Source organism: Sparus aurata, chromosome 4 (genome assembly GCF_900880675.1).
Source record: "Sparus aurata chromosome 4, fSpaAur1.1, whole genome shotgun sequence".
Taxonomy (NCBI): Eukaryota; Metazoa; Chordata; class Actinopteri; order Spariformes; family Sparidae; genus Sparus; species Sparus aurata.
The window spans coordinates 24526912-24551740 of NC_044190.1; the positions used below are offsets into that span (position 1 = coordinate 24526912).

The 24829-nt window shown below is 40.3% G+C and overlaps 2 protein-coding genes and 1 long non-coding RNA gene across 4 annotated transcripts in view; 1 reads left to right on the top strand and 2 right to left on the bottom strand.

Annotated features, from left to right (window-relative positions):
* The window catches only part of sbf2 (SET binding factor 2), a 101310-nt gene extending 85519 nt beyond the window's left edge, over positions 1-15791 (bottom strand). For both annotated transcript variants that reach the window (XM_030414115.1, XM_030414114.1), the window contains exons 1-2: positions 15609-15791; positions 2559-2644 (exon numbers count right to left, since the gene is read on the bottom strand). In XM_030414115.1, coding sequence (XP_030269975.1) covers positions 2559-2644; positions 15609-15663 — 141 coding nt within the window. In that variant the 5' untranslated portion in view covers positions 15664-15791. The remainder of the gene's footprint in view (positions 1-2558; positions 2645-15608) is intronic.
* Positions 15792-18304: 2513 nt separating this feature from the next.
* On the bottom strand, positions 18305-24782 carry LOC115579842 (uncharacterized). Its single transcript, XR_003983746.1, has 3 exons — positions 24582-24782; positions 18669-18781; positions 18305-18408 (listed from the first exon to the last, which is right to left on the bottom strand). It is a non-coding gene; the product is annotated as an uncharacterized LOC115579842 (long non-coding RNA).
* On the top strand, positions 19402-21933 carry adma (adrenomedullin a). Its single transcript, XM_030413535.1, has 4 exons — positions 19402-19540; positions 20143-20245; positions 20395-20520; positions 20663-21933. Exons 2-4 carry the CDS (start codon positions 20151-20153, stop codon positions 20964-20966), a joined length of 525 nt encoding a protein of 174 aa, XP_030269395.1. The 5' UTR covers positions 19402-19540; positions 20143-20150; the 3' UTR covers positions 20967-21933.
* Positions 24783-24829: the final 47 nt, after the last annotated feature.

Genomic DNA, 24829 nt, shown 5'->3' on the forward strand with positions numbered 1-24829 from the left:
ACCCATATTATGCAACTTGTTGGCCTCTACACCACTTACGGCAAAGACTCAATTGGTTCGTGTTGTGATCTGTGAACCCAGTTGACCTCCACCAAACACAAAACATATTTTAAACTGACAACATGCGACATTTCTTTGGGTACAGCGTTCCCAATCCCTGACATCACTGGATCCTATGAACCTAACATATAAATGTGCCTTACAAAAAGGTGCACAGCTTCTCCCTTCAGTTTTTATCAAATGCACAGAAAGGAAGATATTAACCTTATAAATAACGAAGGAAAACAATAAAAGGAGTGGCCACAGTAAAAACATACATATCATAAACGTGTGCAATTTATCAGCCATAATTTTGACAATCTTCCTGATACCAAAATATATAGTATTTATTCTAATAGTATTTTGCACCTGTGACTATTCTTAAAAATTGGACAAGGAAATCTTTCTTCTACTGTACCCATAAATGCAGTTTTAACAACCAGACCAAGTATGGCTTGTTGACGATGCTTAAACTCATGTTGAGTTTTGAAAAGAAAAGAAATACTATCAAAGAACCTTGAACTTGTATGTGCAATTCATAGTCGTGTATTGCAGAGAACAGAAAGTGCTGTGTAGTACTCTGAAAGGATGAAATACTGTGTTGTGATCTAGATCCATTTTGGTGTTTTCTCTCCTTGTTTAACTGTCAAAATCATTCTGCTTAGTCATTAAAAGCTTATCTGCATTGGCCAATATAAATGAACAAAAAACAGATATACCCCAGGAACTGGTGTCCTGTGCAGTATGATACTGTTGACTGCTAATGTTGCCCTAGAGATTGACAGTTTTTCCCAGTCCTGATAAGCAAATATTTGTCCATCCATTGCATTGTCCATTTAAGGAAAACAGACCCCCTGTCAAAGACCCGTTCAAGGGCCATCCTCCAAAGAGAGAGGGAACAGGCTACGAGAAGCAACTAGTCATATTCCTGCAGAGGACAGACAGCAATGGGAACCAGATAACAGGCTGGACATGAAAAAAAAAGCATTCTGAGGAAAGAGGTTTCCCAATTAGTGAATGTGGAAGGGTTTTTGAGTAAACAATCGTTATGAATTTATCTGAAACAGGAAATGCCAACATCAGCTGCACAAGCTCCAAAGGGCAAATGTGTTTTTTAAACATGAAAATCTCTTTGGGTATAATCTGTCATTTTGTGACACTGAAAATGCTCCGGAATCCGGAAGCTGGAAGAACGAGGACAATCACTAACAAGAAAAACACTGTACAACTTGTGCCATCACACATTAACTATGCCAGAGATGCTGTCTGCTCTCCTGTCATGAACTATGCAATTGTTGGTATGTACAGGCCTCAGTGTGCAAAGGCCTCAGTCACTATAATGATGCAACCATTCAGACACCTGTCAATTATACTCAGACTTTCATAACTGATTTTTACTGGTCATCAAATCATGCAAACTAAAAGAAGAAGGAAGCAACATTTTTGAAAAGCTTCTTCAATAAATATTTGCATTGTATTGCATGTGTCTGCTGAAGCACAGCAGTTTTTTGACATTATCAAAAGAAACACACAGAAAAACTCTGAGGACCTTTGCATATTTGCGATTTATGAAAATCTCCTTGGGGGTTACTCAATCATTGATTGATCATTATTTTCAGGAAGTAGTTATATTTGTATCGGATGGGGAAATAAAGCTGCAATACTGTCAGGTGAATACTGTCAGGTGAAGACAGAGTTTGGTGCTCTGAGACAGTCTGAATCCTACTTAAACATATCCAACATTCCAACCATATTTTCATTAAAAAGCATTTTAAGATAAGATAATCTTTTACTTATCCCCCAAAGGATGTATTTGGGCTAATGTTTCTTGTTAGTCGCTACCAGCAGACACAATGTTTTTTACTTTAGGTGAACATTTGTGTTCCTGTGTCTCACTCTGGTTAGTATGCCAGGTAGTGGTGCAACGGATCATCATTGATCGGTGATCCGTTCGGATCAATATTTTCGGTTCTGCACACACGCGATCCGCGGATTGATTTATGAAAAAAAAAAGCTGTGCGCATGTTCAATCCACACACTTGTTAAGTGCAGCGTGGTCATGGCGAGCGGAGGAACGGAGGAGCTTGAATGCCCCGTGTCATTTAAATCCCCTGTATGGGAGCATTTTGGCTTCCCTGTCAAATATAATGATGAAGGAAAGAGGTTAGTGGATAAAACCGTGATGGTGTGTAGGCACTGTGGCACAAGAAAGCCATATGACAGTGGCAACACATCAAGCATGGCCACACATTTGAAGCGACATAACCCCGGTGTTTCACTGACAGGAGTGAAAACGAAGGCTGCTCAACAACCACTTATCACAGCGGCATTTACAAAGTTATGTTTATTTGTCTTGTCTTTTTTTTTTTTTTTTTGCTGATGCGAAAAAATGATCCGATCCGTGACTCTGATCTGTAAAACGATCCAAACCGTGTTTTTTTTTCTGATCCGTTGCACCCCTAGTGCCAGGTAATGCATATCTGTTCAGTTTGAGTTTATAGGAGGCCGTTATCACTCACCATCTCCACTCCTTGAGGAAAAGCTGTTCCATCCCAATCCTTCTTGGGGAATCTTTGAATGATCTTTCCACATCCCTCCCCTGAACCTGCGGACAAAAAGACTTGAAGATCAGCACAGAGGAAATGATGGCATGTAGACATCAACTTGTAACCATGTACTACTGGCTGACATGGTTGAAAATTGTCAATTTCAATATTAAAATAATGCACTGCTCAAATTAAACTGTTAAACTAAGTCAGTGGTGCTGGTTATACTTGAGTTTTGATTTTCTTTCAGATTAATTCTGAATAACACTCAAAGACGTGGTAAAAAGAAGGAAGTTATGGTCTGAACAAATTTTCAGATTTTCCTGCTGTCCCTGTTAATTTCATTAATGTAAGTTGTGTGAATTTATTAGGTTTGACTCAACATGATGACATTACAGAAGAAAACAAACAGGAATCAACAGAAACACCCACAAGGCAAACAGGGTGCATGTAGAAACGGCCTGGGTTTTCACCAAAGCCTACCTACAGGTTTCCTAATTGCTCCACCCTTTAAAAAAGTCATCTATACACTTCCAAGAAGTTGCTTCACTTTCCAAAAATGGTACTAGGAAGCAGAAAAAATTCTGAGAGAGCAATTTCTTCATATTTAGTTGTAAAGAAGAACTGTGAACTAGTTTAAACTGTAAATAAAGACCTAAATATGCTGACAGAGCAAAATAAAATCAAAAGCGACATTGACATTTGAAATAAATTTAACTGAAGCTAAGTGCATTCAGCTACAGGGGAAGTTACAGGCATTTGAGCTGCTTACCAGAATATTTAGTGAAAACTGAACCAACTTAAGTGTTGTTTGCTTGCTTGCTTGCAAGTTTTGAAAAAAGGCAAAAAAAGGTTAAAACATGATGAATGCTTACTTATTCTTGTAATCACTGCAGACAGTGAAATTTAGAATCGATGTTAAGATTCTAGGTGGATTAACATCAAACATCTGACTCAGAAAACCTATTAGACATTACTACATACACAGAGTTAAGGTAGTTTAAACAACATCATTGTGTATAATTTGACCCTTGTTGCCATTTGCAGCTAATCATCATTAGGGATTTTACAGAGTCAGAGCAAATTCTGTATACTTTGGCCGTAATAATCACATAAAAACTCCTGGTTAGACTCTGGTGGGACTGATTAAATCAAGATGTTTCAGGAGGAATGTAGTATAAAGTGAGAGATATGTAACCTAAACTGCTATCACACTGAAGCTCACCGGAGTGAGAAGGCCAATCTTTTTTTTAATGATAATGCTGTGGCAAGCAAAACCAAGTAGCAGATGGGGAATCGTCTTTGTTCTTCAACGTTTAATCACAACACCCAGCCTTGACCAGAGCTAAAACTGCAACTTTGACCTCATTCTGCACCTATAACTACTGCTATTGATACAACTTTGATTACTGCAATGTCTGTATCTTAATTGTTTCAATAAGACCAAAGGAAAACTCAAACTGTTCTGTTCACTGGCTCAAGACAGATGACAAATGTGATGACACATGCATTTATAGGTATTTGCCTTATGTAGACATCGTCTCCATTCAAGTCACCAAAAAAAAAAAAATCTGTAATACACACTAACCAAGTTGCCAAAACACATCACAGAGCTAGAGCTTGGAACTCAACCCCTTAATTAACTCTTTGAATACAAAGTCTTAAGTGTTGGTCATAGATGTTATCTCACCACACAAAGACGTATTCACTTACAGTATGTATTTAGAGCAGAGAGGTACAGCTGGATGCTGATCTATAGCAGGTGTGATGAACTTTCATTCAGCCACAAAGATGTGCGAGGTTGTTCATCGAGAGCTTTACCAGTGAAATAACTCCCTCATAGAATTCCAAAAGAGCCCCGTATGGCTAGGTCTTGCAAAACTCTGAGACCTAAATTGGATGCAATAATTCATGTCAACATGAGTGCAAACAAAACATAATATGTATTTAGGGGTTGATGTATGACTGCAACATTCTTATTTAGCAATCTGGAAAGCCAATAAATGGAAATTTTATCTAATTTAAGAAGAATTTCCCTCATTTAACGTGCCAAAAACAGCATTTTAAGGTCTGTTTCACAATATGTTCTTTGTCACACTGTGTTGTCTGACCCCATGACTTCATCAAAACGTTATTTTAAACTCTATGTCACTCTTTGACAGTTAAGAACACACTTTCTATTTTTCAGCCAAGGGAAATTGGTCTCCTATCAAGAGAGTAAGACAAAGAAATTGAATAATTGTGGCCTATTTCTAGGAATTTATTTGCCTAATGCTGAAGATTCAACCTGTATGGAGATATTGTTTACACAATCAATAAAGGCCCAATTCCTAATTCAAAGCATTCAGGCTAAAATGCCATCTTTGTCGAAGAGTCACAAATGCTGCAGGCTGTGTCAGCTTTGTATCAAGCAACATACTTAGATACATTTGAAGTTTACACAGTTTTCACAACCTGAATAAAGCAAACCAGTCAAACAGCAGTCTGATTCAAAAAGTAAAAACCTCAACAGCAAAACAAGTTTTGATGTCAGCATTGCTTAGAATAAAACCATGTCAAATTGCTTATGGTGGTCGGAGAAATCAAATGCAGCCTACCGTTATGCAGCATATGCAACATAATTTTTAAGCAAGAAGTTTGGCTCAACACCACAAAATGGGGGATACTGGGGCATCAATTATGCTAAATCAGAGGGTGTATGGACACAGGGTACTGCACAGTACAGCATGTATAGCATTACACATTCCCCAGTGCTGGTAGAGAGAGCAAACAAACCATTAGCAGCAACTGTCAGGAAAGACTAAGGCTAGCAATTCCTTGACAGACAAAAGAACCACGCTATGGCCCTTTGGGAGAGTTTTATGTGTGGGTACCTGTGCTGTATCTGTGCTACCGGCTCACCTACAGTAAAACCCCTTTCACACTGCACAGAAAACCCACAAACACAGATAAACATCTGGCTTTAATCTTTAACGGGAGTGGGTTGAATCTGCATTGATTCTCATGTCAAATGACTCTGCAGTAGTCACAGGTGTTTACTGGCTGCAGCTCTTGTTTGGCTGTTGGATAGAAACATGACACCCAGGTGGACACACTAATGTTACCCCCCTTTTCTGAAGCAGCACAAAGTTTAGGATGTCTCAATTCAAGCAGCGCTAAAAACATCAATTAGTTAATGCCATATCAATGCAATGGCTGATCTCCTTATGTGCAAAATAAGTAACTCCCTGACACTTTTTTGCAGTGGGCACCCTTGCTGCATCCTAATTTTAGTGCCACCCAAAACGGTTGTGATTGGTTTGGAGAAATACGAACAGGCTAGAGTGTTTTTTCCAATATACCATTATGGGAACTTTTGTTTTGTGTTATATCCATTTTGCCATTCAGTAGTTCTATCTCAACTCAGGTAAATGCCATGACACAGCGAAGTACTTAGCAGACTGCTTATGAAGCCTCTATGTCACAGTTCGGCCATAGGTCAGATACCATGCACAAGGGAGACGAATTGCTTTAACACACAGGAGAATGAACTGCCACACATCATCATGATGACACGAGGTCCTCAGCGGCATGTTGCAGACATCCTGCACCAAATGCCTCAAGCCTGCTGTCGACCACGTCTTGAAACCTAGACCTAATCAATCACAATGAGGCTCTCGGGCCTGAATGGGGACAGGTTTTTGGTTGGGGAGCGTGTGCATGTCTGTTTGACAAGAAGGGAGCTCGAGGATGGTTATACTTTTATCGTTGTTCACTTGCAGAGGTGAGTAGAGCATGTTCAGACACTGCACCGAGACTGGTGCTGGTAGAACTCCAGTCTGTCTGACCGTTACGTGTCTTCAGGTCTTTACAGCTCCTTTAATTGAACTCACATGCTTTATGTGCTCCAAGTTCAAATTTTCAACCACGGATGAAAATAAATGACAGAATTCCTCGCATTCCACAGGGCTGAACTCTTGTATTAAAACAAGCCGTGCTTTCAAATACTACCCCCCTGACAACTATAAAGAACCCCATCAGTGAGGATAATAGAACCCAGGCCTGAAAAGGAACATGCTAATTTGAACATCCGCTGGAAAAACGCGAGGGGGGTGAAGTTCAAAATCAAGTTTATCTATCTACTTTTTGGCAGAAGCTATTTAAACAACAAGAACAGAACCTGTCCAAGCCCACGGCACGCGTGTCTATGTTTAAGAGCATGGCTCATTTCCAGCTTGATTTAGCACAACCTGTGTGTGGTACAGCTAGACATTATGACCTTCAAACAACTTAGTAATGTTTAACAGCTTTCTGATGAAATACGATACATATCTACGTATTTAAGTTTTTCCCTGAAACAGCTCGAGGGACTTATTTATCAGGAACGATAAATGTAGACTAACGGGTCTTTAATAAATGCCATTAGAGACCAGCAGAGTCCAGTACAAACACTGGGCCTCTTTTATGAACCTTTTGTGAGCATGGACTTTATCTTAATTGGAACGTCCACAAAAATGACTGTGAGCTGTTGTGGGATTCATCAGTTTTCTTTTTAACGAAATAAGAAAAACAAAAATTTACGAGTACCACTCATAAAGTGATACCACGAAACCCACAAATTCTTACTGAGGCTTGTGGCAAGTTCTAGGACATGAAACAGGTTATAAAACACCCCACTGGGAAATATTTGTCAGATAAAAAACAGTCGATCTGCATTAGATTTTACACTTTTTTGCGATCTGTTCGATATTAGATGATGGCATATGGCAACAATGTTTTATGCAAATTCTTATCAGCTTGCTGCCGTGAAACATTTCTGTTTTACATTAAGAACAATTATATAATATAAAAGAGGGCTGCACTTAATGGCCAAAAAAATTATATTCTGTGATTATTTTGACAGATATTGCGATTGCGATATAATTCTTGTTTATTACGGATGACTAAATTTCACAGTTTTCATTGTCATTGAAAAACTACTAAAATCATGATGATGTGCCATTTTGCCTGGTCTCTGCCAAACAAACATGTTTTATTACATCTGGTGAACAAGCTTTGTAGGCTAGAGCATCTCTGCAAGCACTGCAAAATGTAATTAAAACATTGTTTTTATCTCTGACAGAAGATGTTTTTATTATCCAACTGTCAAGCAAAATTGATGCAAACTTCTTAAATGTCGCAAAAAAGAGGACTGTGTGCATACCTATGCACTGGTTTCAACAAATAAACTGGCCAATGCAAAGCATAGTTCCAGCAGAAGATGGTGGTATTGGCTACATAAGGCTGGCTGTAATAAACAGTAGAAGAAGCAGAGGTTGTTTTCCCAAACCCAAATAAACCTTAAGTAAAAGAACAAATGGAACTGGACACCTTGGCCATCCACGAGTGAATGTGGGATGGGAATATCGCTGACAGAGGACACAGCTTTGTCTTGGGGTAAACAGCTGATCAGTCATGTGAGTTAAATGTTTTTGTTTGTTTGGTACCGCTTCCATCAACCTTTTCTAATGCCATTTTATAATTCTTTTAAAGGCTTGAGCAAGAGCGGTGGTACAGTAGAGCCCTGAAAACACAGTCAGGCCCCCTGCACATATCAAGTATTGTTAACTAAAAGGCTAACTTTTAAGGGACAACGAAAACTCCACACTCAACATTTGACCATATATTGACATTCAAAAACATTACTGCATCATTTCTTTTTTAAGTTGGCTATAAAGGCTATAGTTATTCAGTGGGTTCAGGATGATTCCCCCTCTATTTAATTGCGGAAATCGTCGATATTTGATGTTGTTATTTAAGACAAGTTGAGATATTATATCCATGGGAGAAGTCATATCCTGAATCTCCTAAAAATCAAATGCAGATTGGCATGAAGTTAAGTGGCTGAGCTGATGGGTTGCTTTTCTCATGTACAACACCATTGATTGAGATTTTTTTTTTTTTTCAACTCTGATGACTCGCTGAATGCTGCATGTTGCTCCCTGGACCTACTATGTAAGTACTGAGCTGATGTTGTTTTCTTTTTGAAAATGAAAAATCAATTTAAAAAAAAAACTGCAGTGACAATTGTTTAGTTTTTAAGATGGCACCAGTTGATAAACATACAACACACTGATACTGATTTATCAGTGGATCTCTAGAAAAGCCATAAGTCAATAACAACATGAAGTTTACATTTTTCATACATTTGGAAAGGTTTTTGAAATCTTTTTGCAAAGACCTTACAAATTTAACATTCCCTGTCTGGGACTTGAGCCATTACAGCAAGTCAGCACGCACGCACACACAAATATCTGCCTTCACTTAGCACTTAGAAAGATTGAATATCCCTTATAATTTATCACTGAGTTGCGTGATTTAGCAGAGTCTGAACAACAAGTGAAAAACCACAGAGGAAAAGCTGTTAGTCTTTCTTGATTAGAGCAGATGTTTCTCCTCTTGGAAAAAAAAAGCTGCATCCATCTTCCTGATTTATCTTACCGCTGCGACTGTTGATTAAATCAGCCAAATGCTTATTTTACCATGTATAGACAGGCCACCAGCGGACTCAGGAGCCAGTTTACATAGCATTCACGTCAGCATCTAACCTGATTTTGGCCAAGCCACGCACAGCCTGCGTTAACCCTGATTCACTTTGACTTACTGTGTGGGTGATGTAGTCTCACTCCCTCTCTTTCTCTTTATACTGCTACTCCCTCAGCCAGAGACTCTCAGACAAAACAATTTGGGACTGATTTATTTAATGTGAATCAGTACTCTGCCTTACCAATTTCGTTCAATTGGTAAACTGCTCCATTGTGGGAATCTGATAAGTTTTGTTAGACATTTCAGATCCAGATGAGTGGAATGTAGTGAGAAAATGCGTCTGTATGCTCGTAAAATAACCACAGATAATGTGTTATTTCCTCATCTTTTATTCCAATAGTCACAGTGTATGAAACAGCTCCATTACCTCAGTCCCACCCCCTCGCTTGAGGATTGACCTGTTTCAAATTCACAGATTTGGACTGACCTGTAGAGTAGTACAGAATTTACATGTATGTAAATTCTAAATCGGACCCTTTAAGGTCATTGATTAGGCATAGGAAAGCTCCGTTTTCTTAAGGGCGACCATCATCAGGAAACTAAACTGGATGTTCTGAATATGCAAAGGAATAGGTTGTGGCAGCGTTTGCATGGCAAAAGGGTATCAGAGATAAGCCACCTGATGATGTCAGGAATATAAAATTCAGGAAGCTTTCCAGATGCCAGCGACAGCTGCAGGGCAGGAAAAATACGTAAAAAGATACACACTGGCAGAAGGTCATGACCAGGTCAAAGTGTTGGGAGAAAAGTCAGCCCAGAGAAGAGCTTCAAAAATGTAACTACCATAAAAGCAGTTTTTTCAGACTTCCCTCTGCTGACGCAAATAAATACGCAGAATTGTTTTCCACAGAGAAAAATTAATTATTAAAATTCTGAAATATCACAGACCTGTGGCTCTCACAGGGGTTTCCATCAGGACAATTGGTGGATTTCCAAGTGGAAATCACTGTGATCAACTTTAATGTGTTTAAATAAATAATCAATCATCTTTTCATCACGTTCTCTTTCCCTAAGCTCTAGAAAAACAAAAGCAGCGCTACTCACTCGTACCAATGCCACATTCATCAGTCAGTCTGTAGCAACTGTGCATACGGTGGCTGACTGTTCTTCCAAAAAACAGATCTCTCTTTTCCATCTTTCAGCAAACAATTGGATGCAATTCATTTTACAGCCTCTGGTTACATTTATTGATATACTTCATACATTAATCCTTTTCAGACTAGCCTGAATTGAGAATGTCTGTGTTAAAACACATCCAGGCTGGGTTCATTTTAGTTCAACGCTATATCATGACACAGTCATTCGGTCTTATCAGATTAAGGAAAGCATGCTTCAGAGACAGTCATGACCTCATGTTTTATAGCATTTTGTTTATTTACCAACTGTAATCTATTTCCTATGTCGTATCTTATTCACTCTCAAAACATTAAGACTGACATGCTTCCTGACATGAACTTTAGCATAATTTGCTTTGCTGAATAACTCACAAAGTTCTGATTGTTTAACAACTTATCAGCAGAAAGAGAGAGCAGTGTAACAGTAGCCAGTGGAGTTTCCCCACAAATCAGTTTGAAACTCTACAACAGAGAGGAAGGAACTCCTCCATTGTGGTCAGGATGCCTCTCACCACAAAGTCTGAATCCAAACGAGAAGCTGCCAAATGTGGAGTTAAAAAGAAAACAATCAGTTGAGGCAGCAGCTCCAAGATGTAAAATAGAGGCAAAACAATCCCACATCATAACAACGTTCATGTGACACCTTAGTTAACTGCAAGCAGCCTGTTAGTGTTGATATAATACAAGGACTGACATTCAAAATCAACGGCTGTTGTTATTCTACTGTTACTGTTTCAGAGCACATCCTAAACAAAAACAACAAAATCAAGATTAGCATTGCTTTCTGAGTTATGGATTGATTGATTGACTGACTAACTGACTGACTGACTGATTGATTGATTGATTGATTGATTGAGAACATCTATTATCAAGCAAGGCACCATTTCAACATGTGTTTATGTTGCTGCTGATAAAACAAAACAGACAACAAGACTTCACTTAAATAACTAACGATTAAGAAAACCAACCAGAAACACATGGCAGTACTTCATTTTCTGGCATTTTACGACACACGAAATCAACATCTCCAGCTGTTGGAAGAGCAATTCTTTAAAGTAAGTGTATCCAAACAAAGCATAGTTTATGGCATTATTTAGCCAAATTAAATACTTGCTAAGTTAACAGATGGATTTCAGACAACACTTTAAGCATAAACAAACAGCTGTCAAATATACTCTTGGACTGATCATGAATGAGTTAAAGCTTTGTTTAACAATTTTTACGCAACACAATTTTAGACAAGATTATAGACAATAGAAAGGTTATAAATATAAATTGAAGCCTCTTCATGAAAAAATGTGTCATTCTATTTGAATTCAGCATATTAAGGAGAATACACTTCACATATTCTGCAATTGCTGGGAAGAAAGCAAATAACCCCAGATTTCATCTCATGTTGCAATCAGAAAATTCTGCAAAGAAAAGCACAATATTTCATGTGGTCAGTAACATGTAGCTAAAATGTGCCGGCATTCCCTGAAATGAGGAAACCATTGCTGGAGCACAGAAGCCAGCCCAAAGCCAACAGTTGTGCGATCGTTAGTCAAACAGTACTTGAAGCTAATCAAAACGATTCGGTCAATGAAACTATGAACCCCAACTGTTGCAGACCAACACAAGCTTGAAAACCACTTTATAGCACAGGATGAAAGACAGGAAATGGTCTAATGACAAAGTTAGGCGTATAAGTTTAGAGAAACAACCATCAAGACAAACCACAAGATACGCCGACATAAGCCACTGCCATAGTGTTTCCAGCAAGACAAAATACGTAATCAGAAATAGCAGATAAAAACATGAACCTATCAGAGGTACAAATGCTGGTTTTGTTGTTTAAAGAAAAGTGTTTTTTTTGTTGCCAAAGCACTTTCCTTGTGGGTGTGCCAAGGGAGCGAGCACAAAAACAAACACTCTTTGAGAAGTTGTAACAGAAAGTCAATTCATCAAAGTCTCAGAGTATAAAACCCAGCATTGAGTCATTCTTAGGATTGAAAGTACGCTTAAAAGGCATGGATGAGTTTGAGTCATGCAACGCCACAGTGCAAGCTGATTGAGAAACTAAACCTTGGATACTTGCATCTCGACAGATACATATCTCCCGACACATGGCTCCATCACAAAGTCAAATTATATCTGCAGATGCAGGCATTTAGTTCTTGAACATTTGGAAGCATTCTTTGGTTATTTTGCTGGATTATTCTACTTTTTTCTGGTCTGGACTCGGGGAATTGCTTATGTTACATAAGCAATTCTCCAGGTCAGGACCAGAAAATCCGGACCGTAAAGTCACACAGGGTAGAGATGAGTACCGTGTCTGTGAAACACATTCCAAAAGCAGTTTGATTCAATAAAGAGTGATGATATCCATCCAATAATCTGCAGCTGGGCAGATTCCTCTTCTTCACTTGGCAAATTACAATTTATGGTGAACAGCACGCCAGGCTGTACGCAAAGTCTTGCCAATAAAGAGAAATTGCGCCCTACAGTGAATGGAAAATACAGGATATAGAGCAAGTTCAATACAGAACTGAACTGAGCCGGCTTTTTCACATTCCAACATTATTCATGAAAATAATTCCACGGTTTGTGGCTCATGACACTGCCGCCCAGGGAAGCAGGCTCTGCTCTGATTTCTTTTTCTAAAAGGGAAATCTGCCTCTCAGGTCATGTTCCCTTTTATCATACTCACCACTGCATATTCTCTCATATTTTCACATATCTGAAGCATTCCAGCTACAACTGTGATTATTCTAAAGGTCAACAATCAAGTGTAGAATTAGAAGTTGCCCTACTTTCATTTTTCCCGTTTGTTCTAAATCACCTCAGTCTGCTGCACCAAGCACAATGATTTGACCATTACTTATGTGCTTTTCAATAAAATCTTCTAAATAGGTCACCTGTCTCACAATGAAAATATTACAAGTCTTCATGCTGGAGACACATAACCTGGATTTATATCTATTCTCAAGGGGCAAATGTCTTTGTGAAGAAAACGCCAACAAAAGTGAGTTAATGAAACTGGGCCATGCAACTGTAAGGTAACAAACTGAACCTAGTGACTTTCTTAACTGTATGGTATTGCAACATCAAGCCTAATGCACTACATCTCCCTTTTTTCCTTCCTCCTTACTGCCCTGTGTCACCCAGAGGAGCGTTATCACCACTAATATTCACTGTTGCTTTTGGTGAAACACATCGAAAAGAACTTGAAAAGTTGCTTTCTGTTCATGCCAAAGGTTATTTTACATCAACAACTACAATTTAAGTTGATCAAAAGGTATAGATTCAGAATTTACACATCTGGTTTAGTTTTACAGTGAAACTCTGATGCACTACACGTTGGAGCCGAGCCCATTCCTCAACAGATTGCATGCTTAGCGTCATTTCCAACTGATCCATCCATCCAGTAATCTAACAATGAGAATTGGGTCAGGCCAGTGGAGCAAAGTCCAGTGGAGCAAAGTCCAGCACAGCGCAGGAGGCTGGGTGACGACCCATGCAGAGATCCCTGGTTTGAATTAACGAGCAAGGTGACAGGAAAGGTCTGTTGTCTAGACGACCTGCTGCACGCTTACAGTGACCAGACTGGCCTCTATCAGCCAACTTCAGCACAGGGAAAAGCACTGCTCTGACGACCAGTTCAGAGAAATAAACAGCCATTCACTTTTCCCCTCTGTATTTCAAATCATTTTCCAGAGGAGAGAGATCACTCCCACTCACTAACAAGGGCATCTCTGCAGGGCTCTAGCCCAAACCAGCAATTGATACGCTACATTAACCTCAGCAAAACATAATAAAAGCAGACAAATACCATTCAATAAGGAGCGGGGGATCATATTTGTCCTGCGGAGAGGCTTACATGTGGATGAGACATAAGCCGTCACAGCGCTCTAATCGACCACAATCTGAGATGGCAGACTTTTATTGCTTGCTCTCTCCACAGTCAACTTCATCATCATCATCATCAGCAGCAGCAGCAGCAGCCAGTGGAGGTAATAAAGAGAAGCTAAACTCATGGTCCCTGCGTTTCCTTGTGGTAAGACTGTCTGAATGTGAATCCATTCAGACATTCTGGTGACGCCAGGAACATTTTGTCCCTGGAGCACAAAAAATTCATTGGTCAGTTGGTGCCGGGGTGCACAGAGTTGATGAAAGACAGTGTTTACCTATTGTGCATAGCAAGCTGTGGCGACTAAGAGGATTCAGCTGCTCTGGCCCCTCTTTGACACACATGTTGCTGGAGGGATGCCACTGGAGGGAGGATAGGAACTTCATTTTCTCTTCCCCCCTTAAGGCAGATTTGCAGAATATTTCTTACTTCCTCCGAGCTGCTCACCGAGCAAACTCTTCTCACTGGATTCTCACATGTGGATAAATACATTGCGGTGCAGTTTGAGCTATTCACCGGACAAAGCACAATTTTGGGAACATGGAAAAATGTGAGGAGTCAACATCCGGGCAGTGCCAAACGATGTGTCTGTTAATGCTTAGAGATGTGTGCAGAGCTGGATGAAAGGCATGTGAGGCTGGACCTGAGACGTGAGCACGGGGAGGTCTGTGTCCCACTACAGAACAACAGAGGAGAGGGGGGAAAAGGAGGGAAGAGGATCCGGCGGAGCACAACAAGGACCTGCCTTCCCTCTGCAGCTGGATAACGTTACGCCCATCGTGAAAAAAGTTGAGCTCTCTTCCGGCAAAAACAAATATAACACAACAAATCATTGACAGGTGCGGCGGAGAGTAAAAATAGACCCAAAACACAGCGTGCAGGACGGAGCAGAAAAGACCACCGCTACCCGACCATTGCGCAACAAAAACACCAAACATGGACGCAAACACAGCCGACCAGTAAACCAACACTGACCTCTCCACGGCCACAAACACCGAAATGGTCGAGGGGGAGCAAGATTTGCGTTTCGTGTGAGCTTTTAGTTAGCACTATTAAGTGAAGCGCGTCCCATTAAGCGGGCAGTGAACGCAGCCCTGACAGGGAGCACCAGGCAACAGGGGGGACAGGATGTGACAGATTTTTGAATCCCGTGAAAAAGTTTCGACTGATCCCGGTCGAATACGGCAGCGCTTCTCGTGTAAACGTGGGGATCAGACATCCGATCGGGCGTGAGATTGCTGCCTAAACACATGGCCGACCGATGAGAGTCAGGGTTAGCCCGGTTAGTGTGAAAACAGAAAGTGTTTCCCAGCTCCGCCTGGTAGCTGTGCGGCTAGCGTGAAGCTAAGCGCAAAGCTATGTAGCATCAACATCATCACACAGTGACTGACGGCCTGGACTCAAACCTCAGCCCCCGCAGCTCGATCTGCGAGCCGCCCCCGCGGACAAACTTACCGGCTTTCTCCTGATCGTATCCCACGACAATGAAATAGTCAGCAAATCTAGCCATGTCTGCTGCTTTTCCCGAGATATACCAACACAATTCAGCATTTTTCCTTCTTCCAAAGCACAGCCATGTTTGACAGAAGGAGTGTCACTGCGCTTGCGTGCAGGAGCGGGAGACATCCATGGGCGTGGGCCCTTCAGTTTACAAATACAGCACTGTGTCCCCAACAGAGCCTCTTTTAGGCTCAGAAGCAGGGGGTCCCCACCTTTTTTTACACCAAGAGCAGCCGAGGAACTCGCCGCCACACCACAATAACACTATATTTTACTGTATCTGTGGGAAATGTGTCAATAACCACGGTGGGGAAACTGCCCAGTAAATGGAAAAGATGGCAAAATGACATTTTTGGATTTCCCTGGGGGCTTTCCAAGAGCTCCTGGAGGTCTACACTCCAATTTGGAAATACCTACTCAACATTACTGTCTAGGATGACTAAAAAACATGCAGGGGAAAAGAAATAAACATGTGGAATAGTAGAATATTTGCATCTGTGTTAAATTCACAAGATATGAGATCACAAGGTTAAACTGGCAATAGACAATTTGTTTGCTTTGTTTGTTTGAAACAAATGCTGTTTGCAATATGTAATGGCAACAGGGTAATGAAACCATTAGCGTTTAGATCCCCTTTCATTTATTATTTTGTCTGTCAGCGGGCACGAAATCTCTCAGGAAAGTAACGTTAAAACTGCCGATCCAGTCAAGTTGGCAACCTGGCACTGTTTCTGACTGCTTTCACATCGCTGTTACAGATTAAATGATTTAAAAAAAAAAATAATTGTCCTGTGTTGTTGTTATTTGGCTCGCTAAGGACAATGGAAATACTGGAGGGGTGGGGAAGTTGTCTGTTACCACTTTGAATAATAATACAATAATAATGCTAGTTTGATGATCTCAGGGACACTCCAGTCAATGTTTGTTACCCTGTGGGCCACACACAAGTCAGCAAAAACTCAGAAAAGCCAAGATTTATTTTTCCCCCTTAACATGACACAGCTGCCCCAATTGCAACATTAAAATCATCACATATTTGTGTTTAATCCAATTTCACTTAATGCTTCAATTTTGTGGACAGTGCGAAAGAAAATAATTTGTGGTTTTAAAGTTGCTCTACTAAGCTTGAACGTGGTTGGGATTTGGCGCATGGTGTGATGGAGCGGTCAAACTCATGTGGTTGATGCTAAATATTGACTATTTGTGAAAATGTGAAACGCTGTCACAGGGAACAGCACACGCATATCAGTACTTTGCTTAATGTGTGTGAGGGGATCACACAAACCGCCACCATTGTCAACAATAACGGGAACACAGCAGGAACTTTCCCCCGCGTTCTCTCTCACTTTTTATCTTTCTTTTCAATGTCACTTTAATGTATTGTTGATTTCTGTCTTTTCCTTTCTCTCTCTCTTTTTCCATCCTACTTATTGTTTCTAGCTGCTAGTAAAAGGAAGATGAAGACAGAGGTAGTCGAAAAGTTGAACCTGAGCCAACCAGTGAAGAAATACAGAGTGATTGTTCGCATCGTGTTTATCATTACAAAAGAATGTTTGGAAAGTCATGGGATCTTGAATAACACAAATTTCCAGGTGACAAGTTCAATTTACCCTTATAATTATTATGACTCATCTATCAAATTGACGCCGTCGGGGTTGACACCTTCTGCTTCCTGGCACACACGAGATTAGTTGCTCAGGTTTCCTGCCCCCCGTACCTGCTCACACGTAGAGTTTAAGGTCGTACAAAAACTCTGTCACCCTACGACAGCAAGGACAAGCAAAAGATTGCTATATAAGGAGCCAAAAAGCAACAGCAGAATTCTGTTGTCATGATTGCACAATCTCCTGTTATAAACTCTGGTAAAGGGATTACTTGTCTGCCAAAGGCAATTATCGTTACAAAGTGGTTACAAAACATTTGCTGGTTTACAGCACATGTGTTTGACATTTATGTATTTTTTTTCTGTTTAAAATATGACAGCATGTGTGGAACGAGGTCGCATGTGATATAAATAAACTCCGGGAGGTTCTGTGTAAAAACAACAAGATACGACTTTAAGGATGCCGATATGCAAGTGTGGAATGTCGAGTGATAAGTGTGCCGCAACTCATGTTGAAAGGCACCGTTTTCCCCCTTCAATGAAACTGAAAATCAAAAGTGAAAGCGTTACATAGACCCATGCTATCAATCTAATTGACACCATATCTTGTGGAGATTTCAGGACCGGAATTTCTTCAATGATAAAATCAAATGGTTTACCTCGGGTATTTACAGTATTTAGTAAAAGATGATTGTACAGCAAGGGCGTAAGATTGAAATGTTTTTGTAACTGAGGTGTGGATCATCTAAGATACGGACTTACATTTACATAAGCTGTTGGTCAGTCGGATGAAGGCTGTGATCCTTCCCAAAGTGTTATTTCTGGAGGCATATTCTGTGTATGTTTTCCCGCAGGGGTTTATAAACCCCAATGACAGGGCTATGAATGGAGCCTTAAAGAATAAACATTTTTTTCAGTGCTCTTATTTGTAATATCATTCTTTCTGTATTGCTTTAACCTATTTAGCTTTAACATTGACACCCATGGACATGGTGCAGTCGTGCAAAACGTGATGCATGCAGATTCGGAGTGACTCACTGTGCTGGCCACCCCGTGACGGCAAATAATGTGCGGGGCTGATATCCTCTGAGAGGCGAAAGCAGACTTAATGGCTCTTCCTTTATCACCTAATAGATTCCTGTGTATGCATTCCTAAGGCAAAGAGTGAAGTAATTTATAACAGCAACATATCAGCACACTTATTTTAATAAATGTTCTGAGCTAATATTGTTCATACGTCATAGATTGTTGTTCGAGTTCACTTTCAGACTCCAGATGTATTTTTAGATAATTGTAAAATTCCATTTCACATTTATCCAAATATCCAAATAAATGACGAGTCCTGAGTCAAATATCTGCCTTCTTCAAACAAATACATGTGGTATATTGTGTTTACAGTTGGGCATACTTACATATTTAATCAGTGACTCAATGCTTGTTTCTCTCCAAATCTCAAATTCATCATCCCGTGTACTTCAAGCTGACATGGAACTTCACTGTGTCAGGGAGTGCCCTGAAAAGCAGACTGTAGAAACATTCCTGAAATCTCATTTTATACAATTAGCCCATTGGACTGAAAGGAACGTTAACAAAAAACTATACCTAACAGACCTTTAAGTTCAAATATAACAAGATGAATGTTTAACCCATTTCTTAAGTGACTATTTAGATTCATAACAGTCCCCTAAAGAAAGCAGTCAGCTGAGATGAACATATTGTTCTCTTGCTGGTACAGTGAGTGCAGTATTTGACTTATGTAACTCCATCACCACTGATTTGTTGCCATTATACACGCAAACTGAAACGTAATAAACAACATTTTATGATAAACTTAATTCTTTTTTGACACATCGTTCATACAGAGCTCATAAAAAGTTTATGTTTAACTCAGTGAAACAATGAACCAGGATATAACAGCCTGCACTTCACTTATTCTGTGTGCTCTCTAACACTATTTTTCTTTACCAGTTTAAATTTTTCAAGTTAGTTCTTTATCTTTTGTGTGTGTGTGTGTGTGTCGCAGGACTACATGAGCTGCAGCACAGCACTGTAATGCACTGGATGGGGTGGGGGAAAAGGATGAGAGACTGTGTGTGTCAGTCAATGAGCCCCTCCCACCTCCTCTATAAAGGCTCCCTGTCTGGTGTGTAGGAGCTATTAGCAGAGTGACACAGCTGCCTTACAGAACCAGTGGCAATCTCAAGAAACCTGTGGAGTACTCGTTCACAACTGAATCTACAAGAAGAGACTTTTCTTATCAGCCTGAAATATCCAAGAATTACAGGTATGTACACTTTCTTTTCGAGGAGATATTGTTGTGTTCTGCTCTGCTCCCAGCTGATGGCTTTATCCTTGCTTTTTCTGAGGTCAGGACACAAGTATAGTGGCAAGGACAGGTTATCTGTTTGGTTATATAAGCAGTTCAGCTTTTAATGTGTGCATCTGTGAGGGAATTGCCTTCAAGGTGTCAAGCACCAGGCAGTACATCATATTTGCTTATCAAGTGCAATTAATTTAGCCATGGTTAGTTCTATTTACTGAGTTGAGTGGCAGTTTGGTTTTTGTTTGACTTTTGAGCTAAGCCTATTTTGGACCCCTCATTGAGAGACTGTCCTTCGCATTATTGGCCAGGGGCCCAAAGCATGGTTGTAGGTTTACTTAACCGGCCAAAATGTGACCTTAGCTTAACATTTTAAATAAATGAATGATAAGTGCAAATAAGTTGGCTTTTGGACTCTTGTGTAAGCAAGAACCAGTGTGGCACCTATGTGAATACTTTATGAAGGAGTTTTACATGCCTTGAGGGACAGTAGGAAATTCAAGCAGTTAAACATTGCTTTATATCATGAACATATCATTAATAAATGCTCTCTCCACTCTCCGCAGGAGGCAAAATGAAATTGATCTTCCAGTCCTTCCTCTATTGCTGTCTGCTGGCGACAGTAGCACACTGTGTGGAACTTGAAGTGAATCCGGAGTTGAAAAAAAGGTGAGTCATCTGAGGAGTAATTCATTCAATAAATAAACTGTTTTAATCCAATTCAAGACATAACAGTCTGTCAAGCATGCGGCAACAGTTATCCCGCCTACTGAATTACCTTCCTAAAGCTGACAGACTTTTCTCCCTTCCTCTTCCAGGCTAAACATATGGCTAGGGAGCAGATTGAGACGGGATCTTGACAGCGTATCAGTAGAGAAGACAGAAGAGTCGGAGCACTTTGTCAGACCAGATGATATCAGGGATACTTTGCTGCCACATTCCAGGTAAGACAATAACCATGCAATATCTACACACTGTTATTTAAACATATTTTGCTTGTCGTGAAAATTTAAAGAGAGCATACTCAACCCTTCACAACTGAACAGCATGGATTAATGTCCTCTCGTTTCTCCCTCTGTCCTCCAGCACTGACATTAATGTCCGAACCAAGAGGTCTAAAAACTCATCCAACCAGTCAAGAAGACAAGGTTGTTCGCTGGGCACCTGCACGGTGCACGACCTGGCACACCGCCTGCACATACTCAGTAACAAGTTGAAGATCAGCACGGCGCCTGTTGACAAGATCAGCCCACAGGGATACGGCCGGAGGCGTCGATCTCTTCCAGTGCACAGAGTCACACTGAGGCTAGAGCAGGGCAGGCTGAGGCCCGCGTGGAGCGTAACTGACTCACAAGTTCACAAGCTGGAGGCTCTCCTCAGACGGACATGAGCAGGACTTTGCAAGAAGAGCTGAGAACAAAAGCGAGGGAGTTGCTCAGAGTTAGTGTCCTCTCTGCTCTGTTCTAAAATTCTCCACATGCCTCAGACTCTGGCCAAGTACTCTCCAGCACATTTTTTCCAGGCATGAGGACTGAGTCAGAGCAAGATTGGCTGCAGTGAGTTTCTCGAAAGGCTGAGCCGTGCAGCTCTGCGATGTTGAGCGTGCAAACAACTGCAGCTGGCCTACAGACACTGGATGGCATGGCGTGGAGCAAACAGGTGCTGCTCTCTGCTTGGTAGAGGGAAAGGAAGAGTGCTAAAAACCTGGCCAATAAGTGGACACATCCTCTGGCTTAAAGAGGGAACTCACTTCTAACATTCTGGGACTTTACACATTTCTTCCTCAAGGCCAAGACTTTGATAAGTGCTATCCTCTAAGGATTATACCACCATGTTCCAAACTGTCAGTACTTGTCTGCACTTTTCCATTTGGACTTAAAGTCAAATGAATCATCAGGAAAAGACATCTTCATCACAATGCCAAACAGGAAGATACTCTACAGAGCTCTGAAGCTCTCAGTTTATATCAAGTTTTGGACACTGTATAAGGGAAAATGCCTTAGATTCTGTGAGATATGTGCCAGTCCACAATGGACTGAAATATACTTGAAATTGTTATTGTTTGTACAAAAACATGTGCAATCTATATTTGTTTTTATTGCAGGTATATGTATATATGAATTCCTTTATTTAAATATTATATAGAGGTTACATTAAAGTACTTATGCGGATAGAACTATTTTTGTACAGGAAGAAATATATATGGGCATTGTAGCTATTTGTCATTATTATTTTGCAAACTGTGGTAATAGGATATGTTTTATAGGTATATTATATATTTGTAAATGTGCTCTATTTTATTTGTGTCAAAGTAATAACATTGTTATTCAATAAACATTTTGCATACAAAATCTAAATCTTGTCCAGACCTCCTTTGCTCACAGCTCTCATAAATTAAACGTGGCATTCTATTGTCTGGAGTACACCGCTACAGCAAGACACAGAGCACCTGGTCTCTGTTAAGTGATTACAGGGTCTCATTAGAGCCTACCCTCCTCTTGCTACATTCCCCTAGTTATGATGCCCCCCCCCCGTCCCCTAAAAAAAAGAGAGGGGCAGACAGGGTGCCAGGCGCATTCCTGCTTGGTTCAGCTCATATTTGTTGGCTCACCCCACACCACAGAGCAGCCCTAAAGCCATCAGAGAAGGCTGAGGCTTTAGCTCCATCTGTATTCAATGGTAGATGGTTGGGACACGAGAAGAGCGATGCGGGGGGTTCCGGTCTAACATTCCTGCGAGAACATCACGAGAACTGCTCCAATAAAATTGCTGATCTTGACCTTCACATTCAAGGGGGGAGGCGGGTGTCCTCTCAGACACTGAACAGCGCTGAGAGGATGCAGACCTCTTCACTTGACACATTATCACCACTTCTTTCAGACAGAATTCATATTGCACCACATACAGTTTATAACACAGATTTCTCTCTAGGCTATATTCTTTTTATCTCTTTTTACTCAGACCAGTCCCAAAATGCAAAGGATAAAACTGTCAGCTGCACATAGTGATGGGCCATGCCAACTAAGAATAGCTCAGATATCCTATCTGGTTTTGCTCATATCCTAAAGCAGACATCCACAGTGCAATATTAATCTTACCAGAAACATATCAATAATTTACTAGAAGGCATAAAGTCAAAGTAACTAGATCCTTAGAGCAAGATATTAATGGCCACTTGTTGGATGTCTCCTGAACTCTTTACCAGCATGGCTATGAGCTTTTTTTCTGTAAGCACTAACTGGATATTCACCCTGCTTTCATAAACAATTAAAAGAAAGTCATACAGGGAATGAAAGATAAGCCTATTTTAAAGCCCATAACACCTCATACTGATTAAAAGTATAATCACAAAATTTCCTTTTAAAAATGGCTGGAAAAGGTTTCTGTTTTGGTTTTACCTCAACGGAAATTACAGATGTTCAAAACTCAGTGCAGAATGATTGTGAGCAGCTTACACGGAAACGAGAGTGAGGGTAACATCTGTAATTGTATGTTCTCTATTGCCATCTAGTGAGATTGGATGGGTAAAACAAACTTTTTTAGTTCCTGGTATGATTGATACAGTTAGATCCATCAGTTGAATACTATAAAGGTTTTTGAATAAAAAGCTGGAACAGCGAGAGGTCATGTTTTACTGCTGCGGTTGCTGAGAACCTTTTTCTTTTGCATGGAGAGATTTATACTTAGTATATTATATTAAAATGATGTTGTTACATCAATATAATATGTGGATTTCAAGAGGGGGTTCAGTCTCTCTTAGATTATATTTTCGTCTATTCCTGAAGCACAACTCATGGATTAAATAAATCATGTACAGAAGCTACAACATGTCCAAATATGACCAAACATAAGACCTGCTCCACTTATGACTGAAAGGCGTGAGTTCATTAACAAATAATGTAAAGAAACTAAAACAAAGTGAATGTGCCATCTAGTGGCTGATTACATTTTATGTAATGTATTTTTACATTTTGAATGATAATTTTTTTCCTGCACAAAACCCTCTTAAAAAAATTCTAATAGCACTTCTCACCACAGTAAAAGGGATCTAAGAATAGACTGAATGGATCTAGATCTGTCCCACTGAGTGTACTCTAACTGTGTGACGGTGTCACTCCTGCAGTAAGCCAATCAACTGCTGACGCCAGAGAGGTGATGATGGCATCAAGAAACTGATCAGTGTAGGTCAGTTGGCAAAAAATAATACCCTCTCTCCTGGACTAATTTCACACTAAGCTACAGGTCTTTTATTTCTATACTGCTGTGGTCATATAGCTACTGACTGTATTATTTCAGGATCCACTCTTAACAGGAGGGTGTTTGCTAAGATGCCTTCACCATTTTAACTTTTGTGCCAAAATGAGCAAAAATGGACTGTCTGAAGCTGATGGAAAATAAACAGAGGAGAGGAGACAAGTGGAGTAGAGAAGAGAAGAGAAGGGAAGAGAAGAGAAGAGAAGAGAAGAGAAGAGAAGAGAAGAGAAGAGAAGAGAAGAGAAGAGAGACACATAACCAGTCTGACAATACTGCTGTCGATCAAAATGATACAGGTCAAGGGCTAAAAGTCAGGCCTCGACAGCCAACTCTAAAAGTACCCTGATAACCTGAGCTAAGAGGATTAGCCTCATAATCGGAAACACTGTCAGGCTAAATCAGGGACTTTGGGCCCCCTGCTGCTTACGGCCACAACAGTAAATCTGGGTCCTCTTCCAAGGATTTGTGAGGAGTTCATCACCGCAAGGCTGCTTGTTCTGCTCTGCATACTGTAAGTATCAGAGAAAATGTTTTGCTCTCCACCCTAACACTGATGTTACATATGGGCACAGACAGCTTGGAGCTTTAGTTTCATCGCAAGGGACACAGAATGCATGTGAAAATAGAAACACTTGCCATGAGGTGCACTGGTGATGTAAGTCTAGACAAATGTTCAGTAATTGTCTTAATCGCAGTAGAAGTACTGTAGTTAAAGAGACAGAAGTGATCCAACCAAATAAGACATTCTTACGTTGCTGTTGTTGCTCGCCAGTCTGCCAATGTCACACATCTCAGCAGAACGTCCTGCCAAAAAAACAACACATCGACAAGAGGACACATTAGTCTCAAAGAAAGAAAAGGAAAAAAAAGGGAAAAACAGTTATATTTTACATATTGACGCATTTTGAACAAAAGTCCCACTACATTCATTAACACTGCCTGGAACAGTGAAATGACCATGATGACTGACGTCGGCGTTCGTTCAGCTGACGTCCTTGT

Excerpts from the sequence above, each read along its gene's own strand:
- adma (XM_030413535.1), top strand. The coding sequence starts at position 20,151 with ATGAAATTGATCTTCCAGTCCTTCCTCTATTGCTGTCTGCTGGCGACA. Across the intron at positions 20,246-20,394 it reads AATCCGGAGTTGAAAAAAAG|GCTAAACATATGGCTAGGGA; the intron begins GTGAGTCATCTG and ends TTCCTCTTCCAG. Across the intron at positions 20,521-20,662 it reads ACTTTGCTGCCACATTCCAG|CACTGACATTAATGTCCGAA; the intron begins GTAAGACAATAA and ends TCTGTCCTCCAG.